Source organism: Cryptomeria japonica, chromosome 9 (genome assembly GCF_030272615.1).
Source record: "Cryptomeria japonica chromosome 9, Sugi_1.0, whole genome shotgun sequence".
In the NCBI taxonomy this organism is placed as follows: domain Eukaryota; kingdom Viridiplantae; phylum Streptophyta; class Pinopsida; order Cupressales; family Cupressaceae; genus Cryptomeria; species Cryptomeria japonica.
In genome coordinates, this window is record NC_081413.1 from 134715619 (window position 1) to 134728058 (window position 12440).

Below are 12440 nucleotides of genomic sequence, written 5' to 3' on the forward strand. Positions count from 1 at the left end.
CAAAGCCTAGCCCTGGAATAGCCTTACGACAAGTTCATTGAGATTGAGCAGCCATTCATCATCCACAATTTCTTTCAACAACCATTTAACTTTCTTTGAACTTTTCCCAATCTACCAATCCCAAGCTTCTACCATGGCCATGATGTCCGCATTCGTCCGATACCGGTGATGTGTTCATGAAACTGTCACCAAGAAACAATTTCAAGTATTGAAGAAATTTTTCATCTTCGAACTTGAATATGGCCTTCAACCTTTTATCAGTGATCTTGCCCCTAAAGGCCAACTGTTGTTTCGTTGTGTAAAGGGTGAAGGTGGCTTCCATGTCTTCTGCAAACGCTACACATGTATACAAAACTTCTGGATATATGCCACCTTAACTAACTGAAACTATATCCCACCAACACATTAAATAACAACTTCACTATTTTTTTAATAATTGCCTCCAGATTTATTCTCTCTCGCCATCTTGTTTTGTTTATTGACCAATTAATAATTGTGTCCCTTCGCAATTGTCATGTGTATACAATTAATGCATGCACAATTGTATAGGAGATGGTTGCCACCTTTCACCCTTTCCCAATTGCCATGCGTGTACAATTAATACATGCATAATTTTAGGAGGTGGCTGCCAACTTTCACCCTTCGTAATTGTCATGCATATACAATTAATACATGCACAATTGTATACGAGGTGGCTACCAGCTTTCACCCTTCGCCATGTATACAGTTGAGTTGGCTCCCTCCTATCAACAGATGGGGTCCACATATCTAATGGGCTCCAATTATATATTAATACCTTTACGAACACACACACACACACACACACACACACACACACACATATATATACCCACACACACACACAAACACACACACACACACACAAACACACACACACACACACACACACACACACACACACACACACACACACACACATACATATACACAAATGAGTATATATATATATACACATATGTGATTATATATAAAGTCAAATACATATGCATACATTTATATATTGAAACATATTTGCGTATATATGTGTTTGTGACTATATGTGTGTGTGTGAGTATTTACGTATATATGTGTTTGTGTGTGACTGCATGCATCACTATTCATACATACATATGTATGTCAATCTGTATAATGGCATACAACTTACTGTGCAATTGCAAACCAAATCAATATTTGCATTCACAGACATGTACAAGTGTTTAGCAATTCCATACCAATCTAATCTTTGAATTCAAATAACATGTAGAAATGCATGCCAATTAGTCTACATGCATGTATATACATATGATAATGTGCATGTATGTATATGCAGATAAAGTAATGTTTTGAGGTCACATGCAAAGATTGTAATATATAGCATGATGCAGATTGACAATGGTACATTCCAAACAATGCACATGGATACAACATAGCGTGGAAAAGTCAAACATAGATCAACGCTATCAGATTGTAAAAAAATACCAATATGAGAGGCAAAACTATCTCAAGGTCCACGAGATTCTAACAAGTGAAGGTCTTGTCGAAAGCCTATTTCTAGAGGATGTTGATTATGAAATCCTGAACTATCTCTGTGAAACTTTCCCCACCTCACACTCTGTTATTCTACCAACAGAATGCCCTGTTAACATCCCATATCCCCAAATCCAAGCACATCAAGAGTGGTTAGACAGGCATGGTCATCATGTTGACCAATTCTTTCTCTATCCATACCCCTGTGATGATCTTGTCTTCCCCACAAGATCTTGTTTCTTTTCAAAATTATTCAAACTCAACCTCCAATCATGGCAAACCAACTATATCAATAGTTTTTTCTTAGAAAACCATGGTCCTTGGGTCCAAGAATGCTCTCAAAACCTGTCTTGGCAATACCTGCTTCGTACAATAGTGGATGAACAAATCCCATCGTGGCTTTTTACCAAAATATACATCCAACCTAATTGTAAGCCAAGCACCCCTTCCCGTCTATACAGTCAAGTAATTCTTTGGAAAGAACACAATCTAGCTACACCCCCACATCTAGAAGACCCAGAAGGTTTCGACCATGAATCCATGCCAGAATAGGTGTCCAATACAAAAAACAATAAAACAAGTGTCCAATACACAAAACAATCAAACAATTGTTGAAATTTTGAGTTTTGTAAAAGGGAACCATAGTCCTACTGTTCAAGCTTCACTGACTTGTTGCACCTTGTTGTCATTCAATATGTAATTGCACATTCATTCCATATCAAGCATCATTGTTAGCATTGATCATCACACATTGATTTACAAAATGACATGGTTAGTTGGTTCGATCTTAGAGTATTCAGATTCAAAAGAGTATAGCTGATATTAATCTTCAGAAAAGATTGAATGACTAACATAAACTTATTCATATCAGTCATGGTGGCCTATATTTATTAAATGTTGTTTCCATGGGTAACATTCATGTTCATGTTGTTCTGTGCAAACAAGATGCCTCGTCGTTCTTCAAAGAGATCAACATGCACAAGGGTGTGTTCAGAAAAAAAGGGGTGTCACTTTCAATGTTCAAGCAGAATCCCCGCCTCCTACTCAGACCCAGGCAGACCCTATACCCCCAGCAGCAAACCATCCAAGTGAACGTCCTATCCCGACCACAGTGGACCAACCTAGTCCACCTTCAACTACAAGAAAAGTAACAATGCAACAGAAGTTATGGTTGGCAACTGACATGGAAGGTGCACTCCGAGATGTTGAGGACAATGACATGTCCATACGAGGTGCATCAAGGAAGTGGGGCATCCCAACTGCAACACTGTCAAAATGGTTGGGTGGTTTGATCACCATGTCCAAGAAAGGTCCACCAACCATCCTCACGTATCAAGAGGAAGAGGATATTGTGCAGTGGTGCCAAGAGATGTCTGGTTGTGGTCATGGCCTTGAAATCATAAACTTGCAGGCAGTTGTCTCTCATATTTGTGAGGGTAGACCAACCCCTTTCAAGGATGGCATGTCTAGCAACTCATGGTGGTCTGGATTCAAGGCCAGACATCATGAACTCAGCTTGCGGACGAGCGAAGGCCTCGACAAAGATTGGGCAATGTGTCTTAGACCAACAGTTGTTTATGATTTTTTATGAGACATTGTCAAAAGCATATGCTGCTAATCCATATGGTCCTGCCCGCATTTGGAACTGTGATGCAATAGGAGTTATGGCCAGCAGAAATGGGGCAATGAGGGTTCTTGCGAGGAAAGGAAGATGAAATGTGTCTTATATACTTCCAAAGAGGCATGAGTGGATCACAATTATTTGCTGCGTTAATGCTTTCAGACAAAGCATTCCAAGGTTCTACTTATTCAAAGGCAAGAGGCAGATACATAATTACATAGCTAAATGTGAACTTGGTTCTTGCATGGAAACACAACAACATGCATGGATGAACAAGGAACGATTCATGAATTGGTTGCACCACTTCAAGCACTCTGTCTTTGGGGGTGTATCACCAACGAACATGTGCTTGTTGATATTCGACGACCACGACAACCATGTTGCATTGCCAACCATCCGGGAGGCAAGGATGTTGGGCATAGACTTGCTGACATTGCCAGCCCAGACATCTCACAAATTGTAGCCACTCGATGTGAGTGTATTCTCTCCATTCAAAACATACTTCAAATCAGAAAGAGTCACATGGATAGCAAGGTTCCCCAATCTAGAAATTAGGAAGGTTGAATTGGCAGAATTGAGCAACAAGTATTTGGCTAAGGCATTGACTATTTCAAACATTACTACGGGATTCAAAAGGATGAGGATATGGCCCCTCAATCCCAATGCACTCACCCAAGACATGCAGCCCAACACCACATTCCACATTAATGATGGGGAAGATGCATTTGCAGTGCAAAAAATGATCAACCTTTCGGAGTTCATGTCTCCCCAAAAGTGGTTGCGAAAAACATTGCAGCTAGTCATCAAACTGATTCAACTGCACAAGAGGACATGGAACAGGCAGCCACCAACATTGATGAAGCTGCAGTTGACACTTTGGACAAGAGTCTTGGCCTTCCATCTAAGTGAATTGCACCATCCTGGGTGGTGGAAGGGGCAGCGAATCTCGATGTTGAGCTAGAAGGCGAAGACGAATGAGGGACATCTAGCTTGCCTTCACCACCATAAGGTGCCATTCCAGAAATGGTGCATTAAAATGCAGACTATGGTGACTTTGATCTAGTGGAAACAATGCGGGTTTGACGCAAGAAGCAACACATGATTGTAATGTGGAAGAGGAGAGTCTGATGTCACAAGTAAGTGAGATGCCTCAATCACAACAGCAGAATAAACTTTCACAATTCTTAAAGTTGCCCATTCACATTGTGAACCAAAGAAGTGGTAGGGGGGCTTCAACTAGAATCTATTTGGTGTGGGAAGGGCAGTTGATAACTTCTGATGAGTTTGTCAAGGGTGTCAAGTTTGGAGAGACGAGGAGGGAAAACAAAGAAAGAGAGAGCAGATAAAAGCAAACAAGGCAACAAGTTTGTTGGCCAAAGAAACTAATGCACTGTTGAGAAAGGAGAAGGCAAGCTTGTGAAAAGAAAAGGAAAGGCTGAAGTAATTAGAGAAGGAAAAGGTTGCAAAGCTGTAGTGAGATAAAGCAAGGAAGGAACACGAGGTTGAGGAAAGGGCAATCTCAGAGCAGGTCCATGAGTTGGCAAGAAAGAAGTTGTTGAACAGTGAGTCTAGTTTGTCCATGTCTTTGCCCGACCGACACCCTATGCAGGATCTAATTAACATAATGTTGCCCAACTTTCCAACATGCATGAATTATTCACCTACTTCCCCCTCGCCTACTTTTCCTGGTACATTGAAATATATTGCAAGGGTGCCACCATATGGTGCCAGCCCCGAATATTGCAGCCCAATGCCACTTGAATTGAGTACCAATGACTCTATTGATGTTGACGAGAACATGGCACGTGTTGCAACACCGCGACCATCAGGCTCAAGGACAAGAATTTTTTTGCCTCGTTTTTTCAATTGAAGTTTAAGAAGACATTTTAGATAATAGTTATTGTTCAATTTTGATTGATGTAATAGAGACATTGGTAGACATGTTGATTGGTGACATACAAGTAATGGGATGGTTGACTATTTATGCCAATTTGAATACTTTATTATGTGTCAATGGTTTCAATTGTTTGAGGGTTATAGGGTTTCAATGGTTTCAATGTTTGAATGACTCAAATGCTTTCAATGGTTACATGGACATTCAATGCGTAATTGGTTTGCATAGTTCAAGCACTCCAATGTTTGAATGTCTCAAATGCTTTCGTATGTTAAATTTATATTAAATGCTTGAATGGTTTGCAGAGTCCAATGGTTTCGGGTTGGAAAGGGAAGTTTGATATGTTGGTACAATTCACATGTAATGAGATGATTGAGCAAAGGTGTGAACAACTACATGCTATATTTTTCATCTATTGAATGATGTTTATGGCAATAATTTTGATGTATCAATTTAGCACAATTGAGTTGAGTGCCCAACTCGAAACCTTGCCAATTGAACACCTCAAAAACCTTACCATTAGTGTGAGGTGTCAAAATTGTGCCATTTTGTACCATCGACCGAGTTCCCCACATGACATTTTTCTACATGGCCACCCAATCCACCAAGCTCTCCCTCCATACTTCCTCCGACCACTTTGAAAATTTCCTTGCAGTGCCATTAACTATGCCTCACCTCACCTTCCATGCATCCAGGTACTCCAACGACAACACACAACTGTTTGAAAATCTTAATACTTTTCAATTGTGATGCACCCAATCCACCAAGCTCTCCCTACATACTTCCTTCGACCACTTTAATAATTGAAGAGCATGAAGGTTTTCAAACAATGACATGTCCTTATTGTTTGGGAGTAAGAGAAGTGCAAAACAAGATAAAGGTGTTTTTTGTGAATGCAACACATAGAGGATCAAAGTTGTTTGAACTTAATTGTTCAATCAGCCTACGAACCATTTCAAATTGAGTAAGGTCCCTGGGTTCTTGTACAATTTTCCCAAGGTTGGAGGCTTCTTGTTCCAATTGTCGACATATTGGCCCAATAATCACATTACATGTGAATGGAGATCAACAGAGTACTTGGGAAGAGTTCAAAGTTGGTCTCTCAGTCCATGTGGCATGGCATGTTGTCCCCAAAGTTAGGGTGCGCACGTAGTGGATCGTCACAACAATGTATATACATGTTCAAGCACATATGTATATACATGTACATGCACCTTCGTATATATATGTACATGCACATATGTATATACATGTACATACATACATAAATGTACATGTCTATAGAGTGACTATATTGAAATTTGAGCTGTAAGTCATGTAGATTCATACATGTACATACACATGTGTACATACATAGACATGTGCATACACATGTGTAAATACATAGATATGTGCATGGACATGTGTAAATACATACACATGTCAATACACATGTGCATACACATTTGCACATACATGCCACTATTCATGTCTAAGGGTTTAAGGGTTTGGGGGTTTGAGGGTTTCTAATTTACTGTTTATGCATTATTTGAAAGAAACATTGAAACTATTAAAACTTGACAAGTATTGAAACTATTGAAACATGAAAACATTCAAACTATTGAAACATGACAACTATTGAAACATGACAACCATTAATGAGTTCATTGAAAGAACAATAAAAGTATCTTGACAACTAACTCACAATCAACCAAATAAACTTAATTTAATTAGATTCATACACATGTCCATACAAATGTGTACATACATAGACATGTGCATACACATGTGTAAATACATAGACATGTGCATGGACATGAGTATATACATACACATGTGCATATACATTTGCATATGCATGCCACTATTCATGTCTAAGGGTTTGAGGGTTTCAAATTTACTGTTTATGCATTATTTGAAAGAAACATTGAAACTACTGAAATTTGACAAGTATTGAAACTATTGAAACATGACAACCATTAATGAGTTCTTTGAAAGAACAATAAAAGTATCTTGACAACTAACTCGCAATCAACCAAATAAACTTCATTTAATTGAGTGTAAACCCTCAGACATGTAACCATTAAAGCATTGAATGTACATTTAAGTATCGAAACAAACAATTGAAATTTGTTAAAAAATGAGACAACAAAACCATTCAAACAGTGAAACCCTTCGAACCATTGAAAGCATTCAAACCCTCAAATCCACAAACCCTAAAACTCACAAAGACTCAAACATTAGAATATTCAAATATTCACTTGAACCACTGAAACCGTGAAACCCATAAACCCTAAAAAATTCCAACATTCGACAAATTCAAACATTTGCACCATTGAAACATTCGACAAATTCAATTATTTGCACCTTTGAATAATTTAAAGCGTTGGGGACATCAAAACATTGAAACTATTCAATTATAACAAGTATTGAAACATGACAAGTATTGAAACTATTGAAACTTGACAACATTGAAACTATTGAAACATAACAAATATTGAAACATGGCAAATACTAAAACATGACAACCATTAAGTCGCAATCAACCAAATAAACATTATTTTATTGAGTGTAAACCCTCGGACATGTAACCATTCAAACAGTGAACCCTTCGAACCAATGACAAACATGTAACCATTTAAGCATTGAAGCAATGTACATTTAAGCATTGAAGCAATGTATTGAAGTAAAAGCATTCAAACCCTCAAACCCACAAACCCACATACTCACAAAGACTCAAACATTCAAATATTCAAATATACACTTGAACCATTGAAATCGAGAAACCCATAAACCCTCAAAAATTCCAACATTCGACAAATTGAAACATTTGCACCATTGAAATATTCGTCAAATTCAATTATTTGCACCATTGAAATCCTAATCAATCTTTTGAAAAGTGAAACAGTGAAACCCTTGGAAACTGAAGTCATTGAACTCTCCAAAGCATTTGAGCATTGAAACCATGTAACAAATATATCAATTAATCCTCAAACCCTCAAACCCTCAAACAAAATTCCAACATATATCAATTCAAATCCTCAAACCCTCAAACCCTCAAACAAAATTCAGTTGTACATCGATTAGAAGCCATCAATACAACACATAGATGCAAGAATTGTAAAGCCATCTTCTCGCAATAGTGAGCAAAAAAAAGAACATTGAACCTTGAATAGAGGATTATGATTCCCTTTTGTCATGTAATTGTGTTCAAGAACACATTGTGTTGTGCTCAAAAACATAAAGACTTGCAGAAAGATAGAGAATGAGAAAAAAAATACCGAAATAGAAAAGGGAACTAGCCTTCAAACAAAAAACTGGAATCAACATGCCTTAGTGGGAAAATTTCCTCACCTGGGTCGAAGGGGAAGTCGTCGTTGGTCTGTCGTAGCCACCGCAACACTTCCTCATCACAACCGAACCCTGCAAAAACCAAAGGAAACGTCAAACAGTCGAAGGAGGGAAAAAAAATCGAGCACAATCCAGAATTCGAAGGAGAAAAATAAATCCTTTACTTGGTCGAAGGTGCACACATTTTGTGTCCTTGCCAGTTTGGTTGCATGCCATGTCGAGCATGAGGTGAGGTGATGGAAACCCTTCAATGGAGAAAGCGTGCGAAATGGATGACCTTTCACAGGAGCAAAATGTGAGAAGACAAATGCCATGAATGCCTCTTTGCTCGACAAATGTGATGGGGCAGCTGGACGTAGGGCGAGTGGACACGAAGTTAATGTGACAGGTTGGAAAGTTTGGAAGTGGTGGTGTCATTTTTGGAGGGAGAGCTTGGTGAAATGGGTTGTCGTCTACAAATTTGCCATGCATAAACCACGTTTGAGACAGGCGAAAGATGTCGACAGCTACCGAGGTGGGTCCGCCAACGTTCCTGTCGGGGGTACAAAATGACATTATTTCGCCACCTCAGACCAATGTGCACCAGACATGTGGCAAAACAACTGACTGGCCTTCCACCTCACGATTCCGGATTGCCAACTCACCGATTGAAGTGGGTGAGGGTCAAAGTTGGTCTTTGGGTCCACGTGGACCCCCGAAGTTAGGGTGCGGACGTATTGGCGCCTTTCCCCTAGTAGCAATTATAGAAAACTTTCGGATTTCAGCTTTCTTTTGTTGTCTTTGTATGCAACTTCACTGCTTATAGCTATTGTTCTACCTTCTTTGTAAGAATGACACATGTTGTGGGATCCATTATGCATGCAAGAGTCAAAAAGTGGTCATTTCAAAGTGTTGTCTCATACCTACTTAAAGATGCCCTAGTAACCATGCACTACAACCACCTCAAAATTTGAAATACTTAACACAAATGTCCCAATCTCCTCCATGGGTATGAATAAAGTTGCACAACTCCTCCAATTAAAGTCTACAAATTGTAACTATAAGAGGTACAAATAAGTGGCTATTAGTACATGTAAAATTTATCAATAGACTTTTAGTTATCATTTTTTTGAATTTTTTTTAAGTTAGTAATTGAAAAATTGAGTGAACAAGGAGTAAATCGTAATTGAAACATGGATGATAAGTGCACTTGCCCTAACCTAAACTTCTTTTCAATAGATTACCCAAAAAAAACACTTAAAATAAATCTTATAATGAATACTTTAATTTTATTTATTAATTATTCAAAATTTTCGTAACTTTTTTGTTGTGCTGTTTTTCCCTTATTATTACCATTTACCTTAACATACTTTAAAAAAGGATACAGTCGTCCATAAAATATGATGGCAACCAGGGGACAAAAAGTTCAAAGGTTGGGGCCCATAATCGAAATTAACGGCCCCTCAAAAGAATAAATGGTGGCAGTCTTTGATATGGAGCGTACCGCTAAAACAGCCACTCCACCGACTAGGCTATAATCTTAAATTAAATTTTACCAAAGTTAGAACGGTATATATACACTGTATTATTACTCTACATAGAAATAAATTGTGTGTATGCCGACGAAAATTCCAGTAGATACGTGTCATGCGATTAGCCATCGAAAATAGTGTTTAAACCCTGCTAAACCCGCAAATGGGATATACACAGTGTGTATCCGTATCTTCGGTGCCGTGTGGGCACATGCATGTGACCATCTTGTTGTTCGTACATATTCTTGCAGGAGACACCCATAAGGGTGTGAACGTGGAGCCCGAAGAACAGAGCGGGATTGACGGTATATATATTTATTGTATATATCAATGCACTGTGTGCATATATATGCATATGAGGGCGTACGCCATTGGGTGGTTTCGTGGTTATAATTGGAATTGGCCGTTACTTTTGAGTTTTAATTTTTGTAATAGAGAGTAAAGTTCCGGCAATTGCAGGTAAGCTTTATTCTTGTGTTTACAAGAGGAATGAAAACTAGGTTTTGGTAGGATTTTTTGCTCTGTTTTTGGTTCGTTTCTTTCGGAGTTTTTTAGTGAATATGGATGGCGGTGTGATGGGAAAAAGTACAATGGATGGAGGGTCTGCAACACATTTTAAGGGGTGGAGGAAAAAATTTAGGGTGGATGGTCTGTGTGATTGGCTGGTTTTCATGGGAGGTGTTGTGTCAGCATTGTTTCTTGTGTGGGCTCTGTGGAGAGTTGGGTCTTCAAATTATACCATGGAGACTCTAAAAACAGAAGGCAATCCTGTAACTCACAAGTGCCAGGGGAGCAACAGTGGTGAGACCAGCTATAGTGGTGTCGGTGACTGGGACAAGGGACCTGAAAATTTTTACAATGATCCACAGGTCGGTTATACAATTGGGAAAACAATTAAGGGCTGGGATATGAAGAGAAAGATGTGGTTGGAGCAACACCCACATGCTAAAAATTATGCAAAGTCAAGAGTTTTATTAGTGACTGGCTCTCAAGCCACCCCCTGCAAGAACCCGATTGGAGATAATTTGTTGTTGAGGTCTTTCAAGAACAAAATGGATTACTGCAGGCGCCATGGGGTTGACATATTTTATAACACGGTGTTGTTGGAAGAGCATATGTATACTTTTTGGTCCAAGATCCCATTGGTGAGGGCAGCCATGGTGGCCCATCCCGAGGCAGAGTGGATCTGGTGGATGGACGCTGATGCAGTCATTACAGACATGGATTTTGAACTTCCACTTGAGAGCTATGAGAACTATAACATGGTGTTGCATGGTTGGAAGCATTTGGTCTATGAAAAGAGGAGTTGGACGAGCATAAATGCTGGAATTTTTCTGATGAGGAACTGTGAATGGTCCATGGAATTCATGGAGAGGTGGGCTAGTATGGGCCCACAAACCCCTCAATTTGATGCATCTAGTGAACTGCTCTCAGATACTCTGCCAGATAGAGCCTTTAAGGACTCTGATGATCAGTCTGCAATTGTGTATTTGCTGCTCAAGGAGAAGGAGAAATGGGGCGATAAGATATTTTTGGAGAATTTATATAATCTGAATGGGTATTGGGTTGAGATTGTGGGGAGCTACGAGGATATTGAAAATATCTACAAGGCTGCGGAGAAGGAGCATCCTATACTGAATCAGAGGCATGCGGAGAAAATGAGCAGGGAATATGCAGAGATGAGGAAGTTATATATGGGGTTTGATAAAAAGGCTGTTTCGATGGGGCAAGCTGAAATGAACAAGAGGAGGAGGCCATTTGTGACACATTTCGCAGGGTGTCAACCTTGTAGTGGAAATCACAACAAGATTTACAGTTCAGAGAATTGCTGGAAAGGAATGGAGAGAGCTTTAAATTTTGCGGACAATCAGGTGTTGAGAAATTATGGCTTCAAGCATGACAATCTTTCATCCAATCATGTAACGCCAATATCATCATTCTATATTCCATTTTAAATTAGCCCAAAACTTTACTACTTGTGTATTTCTGTAGATAGTAGAAATCATCATTGTTTTGTAAGGATTGAAGCCTTTTGGCAGGCCTACATATCTATCATTTTGATGGTACATTGTTCGCTTCTTTATTAGAAATTACTCATTTTCTAAACTCCTTCATGGTACTATTTTGAATGGTCATTAAGATTGCCAGAAGGACAAAGATGTAAGTAATATTCCAACAAATACGTTAAATGGTAATGACAGTTAGTTCAAGTGTTTTCTAATCTCTCGAATATTGTATTCGATTGCTCGCAAACATACAAATCAAATGGATTTTACTTTTGGAGGAAAATTTTATTCCATATAAATTAATTTGCAGATAAGATTGTCTGTGTGTAATGTAGTACAAACGAATTAAATTATGTACCCTACCTGACATGCATTTTCTAAATTAAATGAAGTAAATGGAGATGGGCATCTAAAAGCCATAAAATTAATGGGAAGAACTCAGTAGATTTGTAAACAAATGTAGGATGATTTCAAAGATCTTGACAAGATCTAAATAATTTTACGGCCAAAACAAAAATCTTATCACCATTTTAAGTAAGGTATCTTCTTTG

At 38.7% G+C, this 12440-nt stretch overlaps 1 protein-coding gene across 1 annotated transcript; it reads left to right on the forward strand.

The window, feature by feature from the left end:
- Positions 1-10092: 10092 nt before the first annotated feature.
- Positions 10093-12093, forward strand: LOC131063261 (galactomannan galactosyltransferase 1). Its single transcript, XM_057997048.2, has one exon. The coding sequence runs from the start codon at positions 10444-10446 to the stop codon at positions 11836-11838; it is 1395 nt and encodes a 464-aa protein (XP_057853031.1). The 5' UTR covers positions 10093-10443; the 3' UTR covers positions 11839-12093.
- The last annotated feature ends 347 nt before the right edge of the window (positions 12094-12440 follow it).